Raw genomic sequence first — 20,616 nt, 5'->3', positions numbered from 1 at the left:
TAGTAGACCTAGATATAGAGAATATTAACGAATAGATATTATATTTAAGTAATATAACTATCTATACTTTAGATAAATAGATTTAGCTATAGTAAGACTATAAACTCTATTATTAGAGTTTCTAGTTATTTAACTATATAAATACGCTTCGAGTAGATAGCTTACTAATTACTAGAGAATATAAGAGATAGTAGTAAAGTAGATAAAAGATATAGAAAGGAGAGGCTATATAATATAAACTATTATCTATTATATAAGAAGTATAGTAGACTAGTAAAGCTAAAAGCTTTACTTAATAATAGTTTACTTACTTCGTTATAGCTAACTACCTAGTATATAAAATAGCTTCTACTATCTATATCTACTCGAATTTTTTTAATAACCTATCGATTATAGTTTATTTCGACTCTAAAATAACTTTTCTTTAGTCTCTTATCTACTAATATAGTAATATATAATCTAGTAGTATATATAATATTATCTAGCTTTACTTAAATAGTATATAGTAAGATATATAGCGCTCGTAAAGAAAAGGCTAATAATAAATTAGCTATAGTAATCGATACTACTTTTCTAGATAAGCTTTAAAGTAAAGATATATATAAAAGCTTTAAAGTTATAAACGAGCTTTAGATCTATAGCTTAGAGAATCTACTAAAGCTACTAGAGATTATTATATATAGTAATTAGTTAGCTAGTAAGAGTTTACTACTTACTAGACTAACCTAAGTTCTATTTCTATAAGCTAAGAGTATTTATATATAATTCGCTACTTAGATTACTTTATATAATATAGATTTTAAATTAGTTATAGTTAAAATTATATCTAGCCTAAAGAGTACTCTAGTAGAATATAAGAAGCTTATAAAGTTCGATAAGGAGCTTATAGATTTTAAAGACTTCTAGTAACTAATCGATAAAGCGATCTTATAGATAGGCTTAAAGAAATTAGACGATAGCTATAATACTTTTTCGGTATATAGACTATACGTTAAGATTATAGGCCTAATATATAGTTATTTCTTACTACTCGATTTACTAGATCTAATCTATATAACTATAGATATTTATACTAAAAATAACTTTAAGTTTATTAGAGATCTATATACTAAGATCCTTACTAATAATTACGCGATTATTCTCGTAGTAATATCTACTACTATCGATCTAGCTATATATAAGATCTTAATAATCTACTACTAGTATAATCTAATAGAAGCTTATACTCTTAGAATTATTATAAAGCTAGATAGACTAATATTAAGTTTAAAGTAAAAGTAATTATATTTTAACCTCTTTATAAATAAAGGTATTTTACTTTAGCTCGGCTAGTATATAGTTATAAACTAGCCTATTACTAGTAGTAAGGAAGACTTTAAGCTACGCTACTATTAAGAGTAGGTTTTTACTAGCTCTAGTTACTAGAAGAGTATTTCCTCTAATAGAAAAAAGATTACTATTCTTTATAATCGAGTATCTAGATTAAGAGTTAAGTAATATAAGTACGACCTTCTTAAACTATAAAATAAGATTACGAAACTACTTAGAAAGACTATAAATAAGCTATAAGAGCTCGAAAGTAAGTATATAGATTCTAATTAATAGCGAAAGATTCTTAGAAATATTAGCTTTAAGGTTTTTAATATTATATATAATATAGTAGCTAGAAACTTCTATAACGAGTTCTTTTACTTAAATATTATAAGTACTTTAGAAATTAAACTAAAATATCTTTCTATAGTTATTACTAACTTCTAGAACTACTTTACTATCTAGATTAGAGTATTTAGATATAAGTACTACTTTATCTAGAATAGAGTTACTTCTAGTATAGATACTTTAAGTAAATATAACTAGAGTAAAGCTAATAGTATCGAGAAGAGAAAAAGTAATATAAATTATAAGAAAGCTATTAATTAGATTATAAAGCTATATAAGTATATATATAGCTCTAAACTTTCTAGAATACTAAGTATACTACTAGTTTAGAATACTTTCTATAAGTAATCTAAGCTATAGAAAAAGCTAGCTAAATAGTATATTATCCGAGTCGAAAGTACTTATACTAGCTTTATAAAGAAAGTTATTTATATAATAGCTCTATCTAATTTTATTAATAAGATTCTAAACTCTATAGATAACGACCTATAGTACTATTTCGAGTCGGCTTAGAGCTAGCTTTATTAGCTTATAAATAATAAGAATTACTCGAATACTATATATAATCTATTATATCTAGCTAATATAATAAAGCTAGCTAACTATAAGCTCGATAAAGAACTTACTATAACTAAGACTTTATTATATTTAGACTATAATATATATATTATAGTATTAAGTATATATTTTAGTTTAAATAATAATATCTATAGTATTTCTAAGAATACTTTAAACTATTTCTTAGCTCTCTATAAAGTATATAATCTATCTAAAATATCCTTATATTTTACTAATAGAACTATAGAGTAAGTATACTACTTTTATTATAAATATAATAGAGTAGATAGTTAATTATTATCTTATTCGAGACCTTACTAAAAATACTTTCTTTTCTAAAGCTATAAATAATTTATCCGACTTACTAGTTTAGATATACTAGAAATATAGAAAATATTATAATTAGTATCTAATATTCTAAGATAGACTTCTTCGTCTTCCTCGGCCTTAGAAGCTATAACTTACTAAGATCTCTACTTAACTACTTTATTATTATCTTTAGTAAGATTAATTATATTATTATTAGTAGACTAATAGACTTAATAAGAATAAGACTATAAACTCTACTAATAGGGTTTCTAGTTATTTGCCTAGGTACCTATATAGTCTACTATAGCAATCGATACTATATTCTTAGACGGGCTTTAAGGCGAAGATATCTAGTTTATAGAGAGCTTAGCAAGCGGACAATATCCGCTTCGATAGTAGCGAAAGTATCCCGATAGCGCGCAGAGGTTTTGCGTAGAGTAGGCGACGTACGACGTGCGACGTGCGACGAGCGGTATACGACGAGCGGTATGCGACGTGCGACGTGCGACGTGCGACGAGCGGCATGCGACGAGCGGCATGCGACGAGCGGCATGCGACGAGCGGTATACGAACATGCGACGAGCGAACATACGACGAGCGAACATACGACGAGCGGCAATGCGACGAGCGGCAATGCGACGAGCGGCAATGCGACGAGCGGTATAGACGGGCATAAACGCGCGATATACGACGACGATGCTCCTAGAACTGAGGGACAAGCAGCGGATTGCGACGATGCAGTAGGGTTGATGCAGCCAATCAAGCCAAGTAGCGAGGTGCCATGTAGCGAGGTGTCGCCCAGGGCCGGAGGAAGCGCCGCTCCCACCCAACTCCAAGTATCGAGGTCTCGCTACTCGGATCCTAAATGCAGAGTCTGTAAGAAAGCGACCTTCTCTACCTAGACAGGGACTTCTCCGCTCGAGTACTACAATGCGCATTGCGACACATCGACATGATGTGGCCATCTTGACCCTATCAGCGAGGCACGACTCAATTCCTCTCCCGCAAACGGTGCAGGCGAAGATGCATGCCTGGATCCAGCTCTCAATACCACTGCCAGGCGCTCCGCGCGCTCCGATCGGCACGTCGCACCGCTCCAGCGAAGAGGTCCTCGCGACTGCGCTGAGAATCTCTGCTTTGGAAGTCGCTGCAGGATTGGCAGCGCCACTGGGAAGAAGTCTTCGGTGTCCAGCGCTCGTACGTCGTTCACGACGCCTCATTGGCATGCAAGGTGCTGTCCGGTTGGTACGGCTCTGTACAAACAATCTTTGGCAGCTTTCCCAAATAAAGGCAAAGTGTCCAGGTTCAGACCGGCCATTCTAGGCGCTGGCTCAGCTGAGCCCTTACCAGCTGGCAGCGACATTCCTTCGCGATGCTGTGGCAGGTGTCGAATTGCCGCGTGAGAGAAAGGCAAAGACACGTTCTGCCGCTTGCGACTCCCGACGTGCTTGACAGGCTTATGCTCGCATGCATTCTCAAGGAGTGGGAAAGCTGCCTCGGGCCACATCTGGCCTCGCTGACACGCGCAGAAGGCGTGGTCGATGGCTTTGAACCGATTCGCATCGCTTCGTCGGTCTGCGCGTGTGAGAGGCAAGTCATCATCACGTAAGTCGACTTAGGGTCGCACTACATCGGCAAGAAATGGGAGCCCAGAGGGAGATGTACACCAAGCTGTAGTAAGTAAACACGAGAAGCAGTCCAACAGTGCTTGGGTTAGCAGCTGGGCAGGGAAAGAATTTGTCTCACCTCTAGAAAGTCGTCGCACAAGCACGGGTTGGCCTATCGAACCGGTCGTCGGAGAACAGTCTGGAGCGAGGTCGCTGCTTCGTAATCTTGAACTTCGTGGCGCTTGATACTTTGCGTGAGCTACGACTCCGTGCTGGTGGGGATCAGCCACATTTCTACCACAGCCATTCCGAAATCGAGCAGTGGTCGACAGATGCTTTCTTGGCACGCACTCCGAGAGGTCTCCGAAGCTCCACGCGACATATTGGCAGTAAACAGCGGCCACGGGAATAACAATGGGTTTTGAATGCGAGCAAGCGACATCGACAACAACGTGAAGTGGAGGCTCTACGACGTCGACGAATACGATTCGCTAGAATCTGCCTGAAGATTTCAAATACGTCGATCGCAGCAAGCTAGTTCTACCTACCCCTCCGGTCCACCTGTCTAGGCCTAGGCCTCTGCACTGGGGCTGCCTAACGTCATCAGGCCCGAGGCAATACAAAGTATTGTTCGCACGCTGATCACATTTCGTGTTCCTGCCCTCTTCCTCGTCAAGAATCAACAACTGAACATCAACAGCAATTATGTCATCTCCTAAGCTTCTCTCGGGATCTTTCTCCCACATCATCAACGGAAAGGCATATGACACCAAAGGAGCAAAGACTCTGGACGTGATCAACCCCGCGACTGAGGAGAAGATTGCCTCCGTGCCCATTGCTACGCGCGAAGTGCTTGATGAAGCCGTCGAACATGCTCAGACCGCATTCGAATCATGGTCTCAGACACCATGGCAAGAGCGTGCAAAGGCGATCAAGGCTGTCGGTGAAGAGTACAAGGCAATGAGCCAGGACATCGTCGAGCTGCTTGTGCTTGAGCAAGGAAAGGCCACTCCATTTGCAAAGGGCGAGGTCGATCTTGTCAACGAATGGTTCGAGCGTCAACCAAGCATGGAAATCAAGGAGAAGGTTGTGTGGGAGAACGACGAGACAAAGGCCATTGAGCAGTACGTTCCATTGGGCGTTACCGCTGGCATCGTGCCATGGAACTTCCCAGTACTCCTCATGATCTGGAAGATCATCCCCGCTGTCCTCACAGGAAACACGATCATCATCAAGCCTTCGCCATTTACCCCTCTATGCGATGTCAGATGTGTCGAGCTCTTCAACCGACACCTGCCACCTGGTGTCGTGCAAATTGTGCTGGGAGACGACAATCTTGGCCCATGGGTCACAGAGCACCCAAAGATTCGCAAGATTTCTTTCACCGGAAGCACCGCAACTGGTCGCCTGGTGGCCAAGAGCTGCTCCGCGACTCTGAAGCGTGTGACTCTGGAGCTGGGCGGTAACGATGCTTGCATTGTCCTGCCAGATGTTGACATCGAGAAAGTGGCGCCCACTATCCTGCTGAGTGCTTTCTTCAACTCCGGCCAAGTATGCCACGCAGCAAAGCGCATCTACGTCCACGAAGACATTTTCGAGAAGCTCTCGAAGGCACTGGTCGAGGCCGCCAACCAAGCTGGCGTAGGACCCGGCTCCAAGGAGGGCGTCATGTATGGCCCATTGAACAACCGACAGGTCTACGAGAAGGTCAGCGAATTCTTTGCGGACTCGCAGAAGAACAACCACGATTTCTTGACCGGCGGCAAGATTCCCGAAGGTCCAGGATTCTTCGCACCACTGACACTCGTCAACAACCCACCAGAGAACAGCCGTCTCGTGCAAGAGGAGCCTTTTGGACCAATCGTGCCATTGCTCAAGTGGAATGATGACAAGGAAGTCATCAAGCGCGTCAACGACTCTTCGTGGGGTCTGGGCGCCACCATCTACGGCACAGACTTGGCTCGCGTTGAGAAGTTGGCTCGCCAAGTCGAGGCTGGTGTCGTGTGGACCAACACTATGATGCAGCAGCATCCGGTAAGCACAATCGCATGCTTTTGATCCTCCATAAGCTAACTGCTCAAACAGGAGGTTCCTTTCGGCGGCTTCAAGGGCAGCGGTGTCGGCTGTGAGAACGGCGAGGCAGGTCTGAAGGGCTGGTGCCAAGTGCGCAGCATATATTTGGCAAAGGCATGATCGTGCTACTCGAATAGGAACATTGAACCGATAGGTACACATGAATTGCGATACCTCTACAACTGCAGAACATATCAACAGCGTGCTGGCTCCCTTGCGCTGCAATTTGATACCTCCAAGCCCACGCTCTCCGGCAAATCCAAATGACTGCGTTGGACTTGTTGGGCTATCATCATCGTGAACGATATCATGCTATGTCTGGCCATTGCACACCTTGACTCGGGCTCTTGATACCAATGCATCCCGGAACCAGCAGAAGAAATTACACAGGCATAGTTTGAGGAACACAATGCAAAGAGCCCTCTCTTCTGCGACGAAGCAGCCATTGACTCGGCATGGACAGTTCACTTGTCGTCCCAGCAGACGCATGGAGACGCGCGTCGGGATCTTGTCCGATTCGAACAGCTTGCGCTTAAGGCTCTCGTACTAATGCTTGCGACACATTCGACGCAGCCGATGGCGGTACGATTCTGTGCGTTGGTACGTCCAATGCTATCGCATTACTGCTGCGCTGGTGCAACGAGCCCGAGATCGCAATGGCGTTACTTCGGACGTCGCTTCGCAGCTCCATTGCTTCTGGCTAGACCGCTCTGGCAAATATTTTCTGCACATCGTGTGGAGCCGAGTTCGCTTGTCTGAAGACTTCGACCCTGCCAGCCGGCCCGTTGTGCGTTCATACGAGAGCTTGAGCTGATAAGATCGGGGAGGATTCGACAATGTATCTGTATGCTTTTCAAACATGGCACAAGAACTCGATCAATCGGCCCAAGCGTCCTACGAATGGCAAAATACACCACTTCGGCTTCACAAGGAGGAGCCGTATCCCAACATCACTGCAGTCTCCGGTGATGCAAACTCAGCTGGAAGTGATGGCGGGCGATCGACTCATGTACCGATGCGCATGAAGCTGATTGCCGTTTTGATAGTATCTTTGATCGGGTTTGGCTCACATTGGTCATCTGGGGTGACGGGAGCCATGAAATCGACTCTCAAAAAGGTGAGTTTCGTCTTTCAAACGTTGTCGAAAGACGTCACTAACACAATCGATCCCAGGAGCTACAAATTGACAACACTCAATACTCACTGCTGGAAGCCTCGGAAGACTTCATGAAGACAGCACTAATCCTGTTCATGGGGATACTGACTGACCGCTTCGGAGGTGCTGGCATCATGGTTTGGGGCAATATCATCTACAGCATTGGATCGATCATTATCGCTGCAGCCACTACAGTCCGCAGCTACAGATTGATGGTCGGCGGGATGATCGTTCAGGCGCTGGGAGATATCTCAACCCAAGTCGCTCAATACCGAATCTTTAGTTCGTGGTTCGCGCCATCGGATGGCTTCGCCTCGACGCTCGGCCTGGAATTGGCAATTGGCAAACTGGGCTCCTTCGTTGGCACGGCTACAGCAAATCCCATCGCCAAAAACACTGGTAACTTCTGCTGGGTGTACTGGACTGCTGTGTTCATGAACCTACTCACAAACGCTTTCACCATATTGTTTTGGTTCTTCCGGAAATACTGTGATATAACATACAGCGATGGTATTAATGATCCTGCAACGGGCGAGGAGCTGAGAGAGAAGACAAAGAAGTTCGAGTGGAGAAAAGCGCTGCAGCTTCCGATGGCTTTCTGGGGGTTCATCTGCTTTACTGCATTCCAGACATCCATGGCTGTGGTATTCTCGCAAAACGCTACCGAACTCGCGGAGCAGCGCTTTGATGTCGATGGCACAAAAGCAGGATGGTACACTGCATCCGCAAGGTATCTGGGATTTTTCTTGGTCCCTCTTCTCGGCCTCTTCATCGACTGGTATGGACATCGCCTTACAGTCATTCTTGTCTGTGGGCTCTTGTGCTTCCTCGCCATGTGCCTTGCAGCATTTGGACCTACGGTTGCGGGAACTGCTGCCGCTTTCGGGATCTACGCCTTTGGGTTCACGCTGGGTCCGACCGCTATCATCGATGGCATTCGGACAGCAATCTGGTATCAGGACACTTTCGGCTCGGCTTACGCTATCAAGATTGCAGTGAACAACAGCATGAGCATCATCATACGCATCATGACTGGTGTTATCCAAGATCAAGATAACAACTCTTACAATCATGTTGTTATTGTATACGTAATCTTGGCTGCAGGTGCTGTGGTCGTGGGACTGGCGCTTTTCATCTGGAGCTTTATCACTGACGATTTGCGGCGACTGCAGTGGTCCAGAAAGAAGAGGCAGCAGAATGGAGACCTCATCAACGCCCAGCGTGAGGCATATGAAATTGGGACGAAGGCCGGCTTGAATACACGAGTAGGCGTAGCTTTCTCCATCATGCTTATCGCATTAATCTTGGGTGGTTGGGCCAGCTATTTCTGGGGCGTAGCGACAGACAATAACTTGTAGCACGCGGCTCAGAGGGATCTAAGCAGCTTTCAATCATGTCTCAAATAGCTCAATCGTTTCTCCTAGAGATGGATCGAGCACCCTCGAGGAAGTCTGCTCTTCCAACATCGTTGTCGCCGGCTGCACATTCACAGTCCACGGCTTGATCGGAGCATCGTCATGCAGGCACCAAATCACCTTCCCCGGCTCATCTAGCCATCGAGAGATGTTGACCGCAAACTGAGCAGCAGACCCATCGAAGGGTCTCCCATTCAGATTAGCCCGACCAGCGATGGCTTGAATCAGCACGTTCGGCTTAGGCTCTACAGTCTTCAAGATTCCTTCGTATGCTCCCAAATGTGCACTCCACATGAGGGTTCTGTTCGTTCCAAGCAAGAAATTGAACATCAATTGGCCGCCATCGAAGTGAGACATGCATTGTCGAGCTGGACCGTTGATGTAATCAACGAAAGATCGCATACCCTCGTCCATCGATTCGCGAGGCACATGATCGCCCATTTCGAGAAGCCCATACTTCATGCCAAATGTGATATTGAGCGTGCACGCAAACTGACTGGCACCTCCGATATATTCCTAACGCAATGATTAATGGACGATAAATTCCGAACAACGGGTAGCTCTATCGTACCTTTCCCGTGTCCATGACGTCTGGAATATCTGCGTGCGATTTTCCTGGCATGAGACAATGCAACGAGGGCCAGATATGAACAGCTGCCACTGAGAGTCTGTAATGGGGACTACTCGGAGCTCCTGGTGGGCCTGGCTCGACATATACTTCGCCTCGTTTTGCTGCATCACGCACTTGGCGCGTGAACAACGGCACCCGTTCTCCGCCAGCTACTGGAACAAGCTGCTCCTCTGGCACGCCAGCATTTCGCAGCACATTGATTGCTTCCCCATTGGCGATGATAATTGCACCAGTGTTGATTGCAATACGGTCTGCTCCGGGAAGACTGCATACGACATTCAGCTGCTGTTCCCAAGTTGATTGACCACTTCGTCACATACTGGTCAAAGTGGGCGTGTGAGATGAAGATGTAGTCTGCCTCTTTGACATCATCTATGGCCAAGAACTTTGGCAGCACACTAGGTCTCTCCAGCCATGTGTCAAGGAAAATGGTCAGTCCATTCGTCTTCAGACGGTAAGTCGTGGCTCCTACAATAGCTTGTCAATACGTAGTATAGGCGATCTGACAAAGACACACACATACCAAACCACTCAAGCGTTGTGGCCATTGTTAATAATCCAGTACAATTGCAGCATTTGAGCGCCTTCTTGTGTGCTGTGGTTTGAATGCATTTACCAGGTGACATTGCCAGAAAAGTGGGCAAGTGGAGGTGGGGTGCTCCGACGGATGTTGAGAGGAAGAACCGGCGAATGCAGACTCACAGTGCTGACAGCAAATCTAGTTCTTGGCTTTCAGCACTCTGTCTACCAACTGCTTCCAGTCTTGCCCTTGTACATCAGCCAAATCTCCTCGCCACGCAATGATACCGTCTGGTCGGACCAACACTCCACCCGAAGACCCGACCGCACGATGATTCTGCCATTCACCTGTCTTGTCCTGCCAGCCATTGGGACCGATGACCACGACCTTCGTGCGGGCATCATTGGAACTCCAGTGTTCGAGATTCTCCACGAAAAGCGTGAGAATATCGAGATCCAGGAGATCGCGGATCGCCACAGTCTGGCCTTCATTCTCTACCCACACGTGCGGCAAATGATGTCCTGGGATTGTCGATACGAAATAAGTGTGGGGAACAAGAGTCCCGTCAGGCAGCTGTTGTCCGTTGTGTGTCTCTCCACCTTCCGAGTTGATGTCTGCCGAAGGATAAAACCAACCAACCTCGTAGCCAGGCGCCTTGAACTCTGTATCTAGTTGTCGCGAAGCTTCCTGTATGAGTGCCTGCTTACGTTGATAGTCTGGATGGTTTCCATCGAAGAATGCTTCACCAGCAGCGATATTCTCGGCTTTCGTCTGGTTCATACTCACGCCCATAGCAGCATCGATGTGGCCAGAATGGGATCGCATGTTTTCAAGGCTGGTTTGGCCCACTCGTCGGCCGACTTCGAGTCGTTCTGTCTCGTACGTGTCGAGGAGGCCGTCGTATTTTTGTTCGTTGTGTAGAGCGAGACTCAATTTCCAGATGAGATTTTGTGCATCTTGAATGCCAGAGTTCATGCCGAGAGCTGCTGATTGTCAATACGCTGCCAACTTATGCACGTGTGTGGTGTACTACTCACCTCCCCAAGGCGGTATGCGATGAGCACTATCGCCAACCAGAAAACTTCTCCCAACCCGCCATCGCGAAGCGTACAGAGCATTCACAGTCCAGTGACTCAAACTAATGAGCTCAATATCAAGCTCTGGGATCCCAATCGTCCTTCTCGCCCGATCCAGTACAGTCTTCTCATCGAAAGTCGGTGGATCGTCTTCAGTCAATCCACAAGCAAACATCCATTCCTCAACAGCAGGGTTTGTCATCGCTTCTGGCCAAGGTCCGAGTTGATAGAGGTAGCCAGTTCTTGTACTGCCTCCCATTGCCGGGTTGGTAAACCACGTCATGAAATTGCGGTTGTCAGGATGAAGCGGCCTGATTGGAGCTCGGATGTGTGCACTGGACATGGTCAATAGACCACCCTCGCCACCCCAGCTCACCCCAAGCTTCTCTGTGAAGGATCGGCCGCCGTCAGAGACAATGAGATAGCGTGCATGATGCTCAGATATTTCGCCTGTAGTCCGATTCTTCACAGTCACCGTAGCTCTATCATCCGCGTTCTCAGCAGTCAAGACCTCATGATTGTACAAAATGCCAGTGCGATTAAGCTCCATCGCTCGTCGCTTCAGGATTGGCTCCAATCGAATTTGGGGCAGGATACAGTATCGCGAAGGACTATGCTTCGCATACTCTTCTTCATAAATGCCTCCGCCCCACGCATCTCGAGAAAAGATCTCTTTGCCATCGGGTCCGAGAGAAGTATACCACGCTGTTCGTCCGGCGATTTCTGGAGGTGCGGCATGTGCATAGACTTCGTCCTCGATTCCCATCACGCGGAAAATCTCGGTCGTGCGTTGATTGATGCCTGCGGCTTTGGGATGAATCGATGTCGAAGGATGCCGCTCGAAGAGAATGTGCGGGATCTTCCGCAAAGAGAGAAGAATAGAGGATGTGAGACCCACTGGTCCACCACCAATAATGATAACAGGGTGCATTTGCTCCGTCATACTTGGTTTCGCTATCTTTTTGTTTCGGGCTGTCTTTCAGTCTGGTTCTCGCGCAACACAATGGATGTATATGAGGTCGAGTTGTTTGGCCAAGCTACAGACGACAGTGACCCAAAAAGAGTGGAGTCGTGGGCTTAGCTCCGCATACTCGGCCGCTGACTGCCTGTACTCCGCAATATAGGCAGAAACCCTGACCCCGACAACAGTTGCCGTCAGACTCGACTAGCAATCTTCTTTGAACGAGGCTGACACTACTAGGAACTACAGTGGCATTCCTGGTACAGGTTCAAGCTTGATAGTGGGGACTCCGGATCTGCGGGGCAGCCGCGTTTCGGATGCACAGGGTTGGAAGCAGCTATTGAGCTCGAGGACATAGCTTACAGACAATGAAAAGAATAGTGTTGAAGAGTTGGCTGTTGGCGGTAGTGCATATTGGCGTTTATTCTTTGTACGAGGTGAAGTCGAGGTCTTCTCGTTCTTTGAGTCCGATGGTCTCCAAAGCCGACGCTCCCCAGCCGAGAACCGTCAGGACGACACCGATCACTTTGATTAACAGTCTGCCACTTGCAGTCGTCAGGTCCAGATCAGTGACGCTCTCACTCGCTTTGACCATCTTAAAAGCTCGTCCGTACATCTCCTTGTCAAATTGGTGCACCAAAGTCGCAAGCTCCCCGTCAGAGGGGACGCGTTCTGCGAATTGTGTCCCCTGAAACAGCTTGACCAGTTTACCGGCGTCAGTAAGAGCCTGGTTTGCCCCCATTCCTCTTCCTGGTGTCATAGGATGAACTGCATCTCCAAGCAGAATCACTCGGCCATGTCTTGGGTCATTGTCTCGCCAGCTCTTCTTCGGCTTGACCGAACTTGTGAGAAGTCCTGTGCGAAGATGCTCGGTCGCTGACTCCATGATGAAAGGTAGAGCCTCTTCATACCCGAGGTCCTGACGCAGATAGTCCAGCAGATAGTGAAGCACCTTTTGCGGGTCATCGTTCGCTTGTTGTAGCATCTGCTTTCCGCGCACACTGGGCACCAGGATTGACCAAAACAAGGTATACGTCTCTGTTCCACCAGTTCCCAGGTCGGCTTTGGGATCATAGACAGAAGCAAAGCCAGAGGCATGTCGGCCACCCAGGAACAGCACAGAGCCAGAATCTATCAGCGATTTGGGCAGCTTGTCTCGTACAGAGCGATCGATGCCCGCTCGAGACTGAATCAAAGTCCAGTTTTCGAGCTTGACTTTGTTGTTGAGACCAACTTGTCGATTGATTCGACTGTTACTGCCATCGGCAGCAACCACGATATCGGCATACTGCGACTGCTTCCCTTCAAAGTGTAGGTCCACACCGCCTTGTTCTTCTGGTAGGTAGTCGAAATGTGTAAGGCTGTGGTTGAAATGTACCCTCTTCTGCGAAAGTAGAGGTTGTAGAAGAGCACGTCGAAGTCCAGTGCGTGGGACCGGCCGACTCGAAGGGTACAATTTCAGATCGGCGAGGCGAAGGTGGAGGTTGAAGTTGGGGTCAACTATCGCCGGAGCTCTGGCCTCGTCGCCTGCCCATGTTTCGCGGAGCGAGGCCCAGAGCTCGCGATCAGAAACAGTTCGCAGAGCATTCAGGCCATTCGAGCTGATTCGTAATTGATAGCCGCCACGCTCCGAGTCGAATGCAACTGTATCGCGCTCGTATACCTGGACATCGAATCTGCCGGCCGGATCCTTGAGCAATCCATTGGCGACGGCGAGACCAGAGATACCTGCTCCGACGATGGCGACCTTGATCTGGCGCGGCTTTGACTCTGTGTGGCCACTGTGCTGGGAGCTTGATGCAGGCATGTTGTCCAAGATGGAGCGATGTTGGCAAAATTGTCTTTTAAGGCCGAACTGTTCGAGAAAGGCAGCCTTTATCCCCAGTCCGGCTGCCCAAATGTTCCGCGTCTTGCTTCGAACCCCATAATAGACCAAACGTGTATTGACGGAGTACTGTCGACTGGTGACACGCTCTTCTCCACAGCCGGCGTACCCCGCAAAGCCAAAGCTTGCAGGGATACCTCGTAGTATACGGCACTTCGGGCGATGCCAGAGACCGTCAGCCGTTCGGCCTTTCAAAAGTGCTCCCTTGCACTGTTGCTTGTGCTTTCAATCTGCTGTGGGACACAATGGCTACCATCAACATCGGAGGCGTGGCTGTGCCACGCTTGGCATTTGGTCTCGGTTCGTTGATGAAATGGGCACCAAATCATGCATACCCACTGCCAACAGACAGCAGCAAAGAAGTACGACAAGCGATAGCAGCCGGATTTCGACACTTCAATACTGGCGATTTGTACACCAACAACGAAAGTGCTGCAGAAGTGCTGCGATCCAGTGGTCTGCAGAGACACGAGATCTTTCTGAGCTTGAAGCTGAACACATATGCCATACTCGGCTGTCGCGGACGAGACCACATGATCGAGAACGCAAAGCGAGAGATTGATCGTTTTGGGCTCGCTGGCTATGTCGATGTCCTGCAGCTGCACTTTCCGCCTCGAGGGTATGCTGGGCAGTTGTCGAACCGGGAAGCATGGCGAGTCCTGGAAGAGCTGAAAGACCAGGGCATCGCTCGAATTATTGGAGTGTCTAATTGGTGAGTGTTTGTGGTCTGATGCAGTACCGTCGTGGCTGACCTGGGCATTCGCAGGACCCTTGCGGATTACCACGACATCATGAACGCTTCAGATCTCAAACATCCGCCACAGCTCAACGAGTACGAATTCAATCCTTTCCTGTTATTTGATGACAAGTTTCGTGCGCTGCATGCATACGAAAGCAAGCATGGAATCGTCCATATGAGTATGCTCAGGCCAATTTCAATTTGAGGACCAGAGTGCTGACGATGGCTGTAGACTACGGCTTCCTGACTGCCATTTCCGGGCGTCTGCCTTCTGCAGATACTTCAGCCTTGCTGCGGCAGCTGGAGTCAGCCTCGAAGCAGACAGGCCTTTCTACTGGCGACTTGCTGCTATCGTGGGCGTATTATCGGCTCAACGGAATCGTGGTGACTTCCTCATCCAAGGCTGAGCGCGTTCAGGGGACCGTGAAGCTGTCATCGCAGGAGCCGCCTGTAGCCGGCGAAGTGTTCGATGCGATTGAGGAAGCGGCTAAGCAGGATGGTCCAGAAGGAAAGGTCTTCTACGACCATCCGCATATGGAGAAGGCGCGACAGGCCTCGATGGGTCAGACCGAGCCTTCATGAGCGCATACGGGTCGTGTGGAAATAGTGCCGAGTATAGTGTAGACATATGTAGAGGAGAGTGTTGCATAATTCGTGTCGTTTTCGGATGGAGTCGAATGAAACACCGAAGTAATGCCTCAGGCATCAACTGAGACCTGAAGATCTTCGATTCCAAACCGACATCAATGTCTCTTCGTTACCGGCAATTGCGACCAACTCAGACCCCTCTGTACTTTCCCCAGAGGAGATCAAGGTTTACCAACAAGCTTCTCCGCCTTCCATGCACGCCTCGGTGATATTCTAGCGCGAATCCGACACGGGCCGCTGAGGTTGCAATCTTGTATATAATTTCCCCGCCCCCGCAGCTCTTCGCTGGACAATTTCCGGATCTCCCACTCCCTCGCGCTGGCACTGTATGGCATGGCACCCACTGCTAATGAGGCACCTCGGACTCGGGAGAGCACGGCATCGCTCGTTTGTCACCACTGCGATCTGACTTTCCGGCGCCGCGAACATCTCAATCGCCACCTCGATCGGCATTCCGGAGCCCGCCCGCATCAATGCCAGTTCTGTGACAGGAGCTTTCCGCGGAGGTAGGCATCTCCACCAAAGGAATCAATCGAGCGAGCCCAGCAGGACTAAGCAATGATGCATGTAGGGACACTCTCAAGCGGCATATGAGCACACATGGCTCCGCGGCACTTGCGGAATGGACGCAACAGAATGCACATCCACATCGTCACGCCTGTCTTGCTTGTGCCCAGGCCAAACAACGCTGCGATGGTACTGGACTTGCAGACTGCAGTAATTGTGCCGCCCGTGGTCGTGTCTGCACATACCGAGACCCTGCGCCAGGAGAATCTGAGGCACACAGCTTCAACAATGACGGCCCGCTGGATGAGTTTGTTGATCTGAACCCTCTTGACAACGGTGCCAGGTCTGCGACCCTGATCCCACAGAGTGATGGTGATGCTGTGGACTCCCATGGTCTACTTTCGGGCGACTCGTTACAGAATCCCGCCATGGAGAACATGAATCTGCCGACTCAGCAGACGACGGCAGCCTTTCCAACGCCAATTCATGTCGAGACTCCAGCCAACGACTTTCTGTCGCCTTCGTTCGCGTTTCCATTTTCTCCCATCCCGCAATTAGGTCCGGATGATGTGTGGGATTTCTTCGTAGGCGGCAGCTCTCTGACTGCCTTGCCAACCTCGATGCAACAGCACAACACTTACATCGCATCTCCACCTCCTTCTCTAGACGTGAGAAGCGTGCTGGAACAAGAAAGCCTCACGACCGAGGAAGACGACATCTTGACTGCCGAATACATACCGCACGTTCCACAAGTCGGACCCGAGACCCACGCGCGCATTCTGCGTTTCGTCAGGAACGATCTTCCTTCGAGTGAAGCTGATGCGTTGGCGAGTACATTCCCATCTCTGCAGCACTTGGATGCCTACATTCAGCTGTACTTTGAGCACTATCATCCTCGTATGCCACTGCTGCACTTGCCCACATTTCGGCCTTGTCCAGAGGCGTGGCAGCTTGTTCTAGCTGTTGCCTGCATCGGTTGTCAGTATTCTTCAGCTGGCGAAAAGTCAAGACACGTGGGTCTGTTACATCGCCTTGCGCGTCACATGCTCTCAAGAGAGGTAAGTTTGCAGCTTAGTAACCAGAAGTAAGCTGGCTCACGAATGCGCAGGTAGGATTGATCGTTAGCGGCGACCCACTGATGGGCATGCAGTCACTTCTACTCTTCCAACATGAGCTCTGGTTCGCTGGAGACAACGCAGCAATTGTGCACTTGCAGCTATACAGGAATGTGCTTGCCACGCTTTGCAGGCAACTGCTCTCGCAAGAGGGCACCATACTGCGCAGCCAGCAATCGGCCGATGATACAAGTGATCCTTGGCTGCAATGGATTCAGAGCGAGTCGAAACGTCGTGTGCTCTACTTTGCTTGGAGTAAGTGTCTTCAGCAATCCCTTATGGTAGCCGGGTATACTGATCTGCCATGTTAGTAACGGAGTGCTTGCAATCAGTCTTCTTCATGCTACCCACGCTGCTTTCTATGCACGAATTACACCTGCCATTGCCCAGCCACGAGTCTCATTGGCAAGCGAACCAATCGCAATGGCAATCACTTCCTCCCGCACAGAGTCCGCGATCATTGTGTGCGGTACTCGCTCAAATCGGAATCGAAGGCACGCTGCAGGAAGACGTCGGTCCTTCGGCGCAGCTGGCATTGTTGCTTTCCACCTCCGTTCAGCTAAATCAAACGCAGAACCTCGAGCGAGCGATGGGCATAGGAATCGGTCAGATATCCGCCGACAGCACCACGCCTGCTGCCGGAAGTATGGCAGATATTCAACGAAGAGCTTTCAACACAATGTCGCAACTGGATTTTGCTGAGCCTTTGAACCCCGCAAAAGCAGCCACGATCTCAAGCGATTACAGTATAATGGTCAGGATCATCCGGATCCTGGATTTCACACCTCTCAGGACTTTGTGTCGGGCCACCAGATGGCAAACGACAGAGTACGGTGCCAGTGAAGCTCGCAGGCAACTTTGTGATACGTTCAGAGAAAATGGCAAACGAGCAAACGATTGTGTTTTCGAGGCCTCGCAATTGTTTCAGTACTTCCGGACCATCAAAGCTCTCAGCCACATCGACACAATGTGTCTGTTGATATGCGTACTGTACATCTACGTGTATATTGAGCTTGGGCTGCGCTCTTCGTCGTCAACAATACCACAGCAAGATGGAGCGAGGCCCAGCAGAATCATCAGGCTCGATCAGCCGGATCCTGATGATGAGAGAGAGGACTGGCTCAGTGGACGGCACGACTGCCAACCACACCTCGCCGGCATTGGTCTGCTTGATGCAGAGCGGAGCTCGGCACGGCTGTTCAAGGAAGCATCGCGTATCATGGCAAACAGTGCTACAACATCCCGGCTCGCCATGGCATTATCTTCCATAATGAATACACATGCGGTAGGCGGGATCCCGAAGTTCCAGGAAGATCAGTAACCCAGATGCAGCAGTCAGAAGTCTTCTCGGGGACGTGTGGTGGGCCATTTGACCTGGTACAAGTGCAGTTCCATACGAACACTCGAGTGCACTCGAATACCAAATCCCGGAGTGTGATGCCGTGAGCCAACATCCGAGCAATTCCATGGACATCCCAGAAAGTCAGCAGTGGAGAGACCCCTCATTACGCAGAATGTGGAGGTGGAGACTCCGCACATCCGGGCAGCACTGCGAGCAAGTGCCTCCAGCCTTCGCTATATTGTTCATCTCCTTCGAGAGGGCTTTGAGGCGTAGTTCCACCGAAGCTCAAGCTATGTCGACTCAATCATTTTCAGTACCAGTAGCTTTTACGGACATCGATCGCGAACCCAAGAACATATGGGTGGAATATGGCCCGCCGGAGAGACGAACTATCCCGAAAGGCTGGACCAAGGATGAAGGACGCCGCCCTTTCCCAGTCGATGTGACATGGGACAAGGACATTCGCATCACATTACGTGATGGCGTCGAACTGCTGGCAGATGTCTTTCGCCCTGTGACATCAGACGAAACACCCGTCCCAGCAATCATGCCCTGGAGTCCATATGGGAAAACAGGTTCTGGAATGCAACAGCTTGACATGTTTCCTTGGAGAGTTGGAGTGCCTCGGCATGCAACAAGCGGTCTGGAAAAGTGGGAAGCTCCCGATCCTGCAGAATGGGTTGCCCGCGGGTATGCTATCGTCAACATTGATGCTCGTGGATCATTCACATCAGGAGGAGACTTCTTCGTGTATGGTACTCAAGAGGGTCGAGATGGCTACGACAGTATCGAGTGGATCGCGAAACAGCCATGGTGCAACTCGAAAGTCACAATGGCTGGTAACTCTTGGCTTGGTACGACGCAATGGTTCATCGCGGCAGAACAGCCTCCTCATCTGGCTTGTATGGCGCCTTGGGAAGGTCTTGGCGACTACTATCGGGAGTCTATTTGTCGCGGCGGTATTCCTGATCATGCCTTTTGGGATGTGCTCATGGCTTGGGCCTGCGGTGAGTGACTCTGCTTGGCACATTGTGAGCTTTTTCTGAGCATTGACTTGCCAGGCCCGCACCAGCGTGAGGACGTCGCGGCTATGGTCGATCAGTATCCGTTGTGGAACGACTACTGGGAAGACAAGAAGCCGAAGCTGCGTAATATCACAGTGCCTATGTATGCGACCGCGAGTTACTCCACCGGCTTGCATACGGAAGGCTCCTTGCGCGGCTTTCAGCTTGCTTCGTCGACTGAGAAATGGTATGTTTGCGTTCCATTCAATGTCAACCGAGTTTCAGCGTACTCACTAGCGGATGACAGGCTACGTTGGACTACTACCCAAGAATGGCACGACATCTACCAGAAAGAAAATATTGACGACTTGCAGAAATTCTTCGACAAGTACATGAAAGGTATAGACAATGGCTGGGAGAAGACACCCAGGCTCAGGCAATCTATGCTGGGCTATAACCGACCGTCAGTGGTCAACCGACCAGCAACCGAGTATCCGCCTCCGGAGTTTCGTTACGAAACATTGTACTTGGATGCTGCAACTGGAACTTTGACCGAAGCCCAGGTAGCAGAAGAAGCCAACTCTGGATATCAAGCCGACTCGTCAACTGAGGAAGGCTGCTTCTTCACGTATACATTCCACGAATACACCGAACTTTGTGGAATATCCAAAGTCAAGCTCTTCATGTCTACAGATGATCACAACGATATAGTAAGTTGACAACGCCACCCCTGCAGCGATCATGCTTCTCAGCTCATGCGATTCAGGACGTCTACGTCGTAATCCGCAAACTCGACAAAAATGGCACGGCCCTCTGGCACCAAAATATCCCCATGAAAGACCTCCCACCAGGCACAAAACCCTCAGACATACCAAACGAGAACGTATGGCGGTACATTGGTCCCTCAGGCCGTCTCCGCGCATCTCATCGCGAGATCGTCCAAGAAGAGCTTCCAAACCTTTCCACTTCTGAGTACAACGATCTCATGGGACCAGCGTACGTCTATCATCCTCACACTTCTGAGCAGAAGCTGGCAAAAGGCGAGATCGTGGAATTGGAGATTAGTCTCTGGCCCGGTGGGATTGTATTTGATGCTGGAGAGGCGATGAGGTTGGAAGTTAAAGGCAGACATCCGATTCTGCCTGAGTTTGATGGATTGGAGAAGAAGATTGTGAATTTCAATGTTGGGAGGCATAAGTTGTATACTGGAGGGAAGTATGATAGTCAGTTGGTTGTTAGTCTGAGGCGGGGTGAGAGGGCAGCAGCGCCAGGATAGTGCTGTCTGCAGAGCAGAGCAGAAACCTCGACGAGTGTAGCAGACTCCGCGGGATCTGCATGTTCGCCGGTTCGTCTCTTTTACAAACGGATTTTGAGCCAAGGCGGGATACATTCTTCCAAGACTTGGCGCATA

The 20,616-nt window shown here is 48.7% G+C and overlaps 8 protein-coding genes across 8 annotated transcripts; 5 read left to right on the top strand and 3 right to left on the bottom strand.

Moving 5' to 3' along the window:
- Positions 1 to 4,838: 4,838 nt before the first annotated feature.
- On the top strand, positions 4,839 to 6,326 carry RHO25_003996 (uncharacterized protein; the record flags this gene model as incomplete). The annotated part of the gene is made up of 2 exons (XM_023599444.2): positions 4,839 to 6,167; positions 6,219 to 6,326. 2 exons carry the CDS (start codon positions 4,839 to 4,841, stop codon positions 6,324 to 6,326), a joined length of 1,437 nt encoding a protein of 478 aa, XP_023455144.1.
- A 739-nt stretch (positions 6,327 to 7,065) lies between these two features.
- Positions 7,066 to 8,720, top strand: RHO25_003995 (uncharacterized protein; the record flags this gene model as incomplete). Its single annotated transcript, XM_023599443.2, has 2 exons — positions 7,066 to 7,323; positions 7,380 to 8,720. 2 exons carry the CDS (start codon positions 7,066 to 7,068, stop codon positions 8,718 to 8,720), a joined length of 1,599 nt encoding a protein of 532 aa, XP_023455143.1.
- A 33-nt stretch (positions 8,721 to 8,753) lies between these two features.
- Positions 8,754 to 9,956, bottom strand: RHO25_003994 (uncharacterized protein; the record flags this gene model as incomplete). The annotated part of the gene is made up of 4 exons (XM_065602499.1): positions 8,754 to 9,293; positions 9,349 to 9,673; positions 9,729 to 9,876; positions 9,932 to 9,956. 4 exons carry the CDS (start codon positions 9,954 to 9,956, stop codon positions 8,754 to 8,756), a joined length of 1,038 nt encoding a protein of 345 aa, XP_065458571.1.
- A 170-nt stretch (positions 9,957 to 10,126) lies between these two features.
- RHO25_003993 (uncharacterized protein) lies at positions 10,127 to 11,947 on the bottom strand (the record flags this gene model as incomplete). The annotated part of the gene is made up of 2 exons (XM_023599442.1): positions 10,127 to 10,911; positions 10,966 to 11,947. 2 exons carry the CDS (start codon positions 11,945 to 11,947, stop codon positions 10,127 to 10,129), a joined length of 1,767 nt encoding a protein of 588 aa, XP_023455142.1.
- Positions 11,948 to 12,386: 439 nt separating this feature from the next.
- On the bottom strand, positions 12,387 to 13,772 carry RHO25_003992 (uncharacterized protein; the record flags this gene model as incomplete). The annotated part of the gene is made up of 1 exon (XM_023599441.1): positions 12,387 to 13,772. The coding sequence occupies one exon, from the start codon at positions 13,770 to 13,772 to the stop codon at positions 12,387 to 12,389; it is 1,386 nt and encodes a 461-aa protein (XP_023455141.1).
- A 323-nt stretch (positions 13,773 to 14,095) lies between these two features.
- RHO25_003991 (uncharacterized protein) lies at positions 14,096 to 15,171 on the top strand (the record flags this gene model as incomplete). Its single annotated transcript, XM_023599440.2, has 3 exons — positions 14,096 to 14,562; positions 14,617 to 14,768; positions 14,822 to 15,171. 3 exons carry the CDS (start codon positions 14,096 to 14,098, stop codon positions 15,169 to 15,171), a joined length of 969 nt encoding a protein of 322 aa, XP_023455375.1.
- Positions 15,172 to 15,827: 656 nt separating this feature from the next.
- On the top strand, positions 15,828 to 18,180 carry RHO25_003990 (uncharacterized protein; the record flags this gene model as incomplete). The annotated part of the gene is made up of 3 exons (XM_023599439.1): positions 15,828 to 16,802; positions 16,853 to 17,114; positions 17,171 to 18,180. The coding sequence occupies 3 exons, from the start codon at positions 15,828 to 15,830 to the stop codon at positions 18,178 to 18,180; spliced, it is 2,247 nt and encodes a 748-aa protein (XP_023455374.1).
- A 313-nt stretch (positions 18,181 to 18,493) lies between these two features.
- RHO25_003989 (uncharacterized protein) lies at positions 18,494 to 20,481 on the top strand (the record flags this gene model as incomplete). The annotated part of the gene is made up of 3 exons (XM_065602498.1): positions 18,494 to 19,208; positions 19,263 to 19,915; positions 19,972 to 20,481. The coding sequence occupies 3 exons, from the start codon at positions 18,494 to 18,496 to the stop codon at positions 20,479 to 20,481; spliced, it is 1,878 nt and encodes a 625-aa protein (XP_065458570.1).
- Positions 20,482 to 20,616: the final 135 nt, after the last annotated feature.

The sequence above is a fragment of the Cercospora beticola genome, chromosome 2 (assembly GCF_033473495.1).
Source record: "Cercospora beticola chromosome 2, complete sequence".
NCBI classification, from domain to species: domain Eukaryota; kingdom Fungi; phylum Ascomycota; class Dothideomycetes; order Mycosphaerellales; family Mycosphaerellaceae; genus Cercospora; species Cercospora beticola.
Note: the sequence above shows the minus strand (reverse complement) of the source record. Positions and strands in the feature narration are given on the sequence as shown.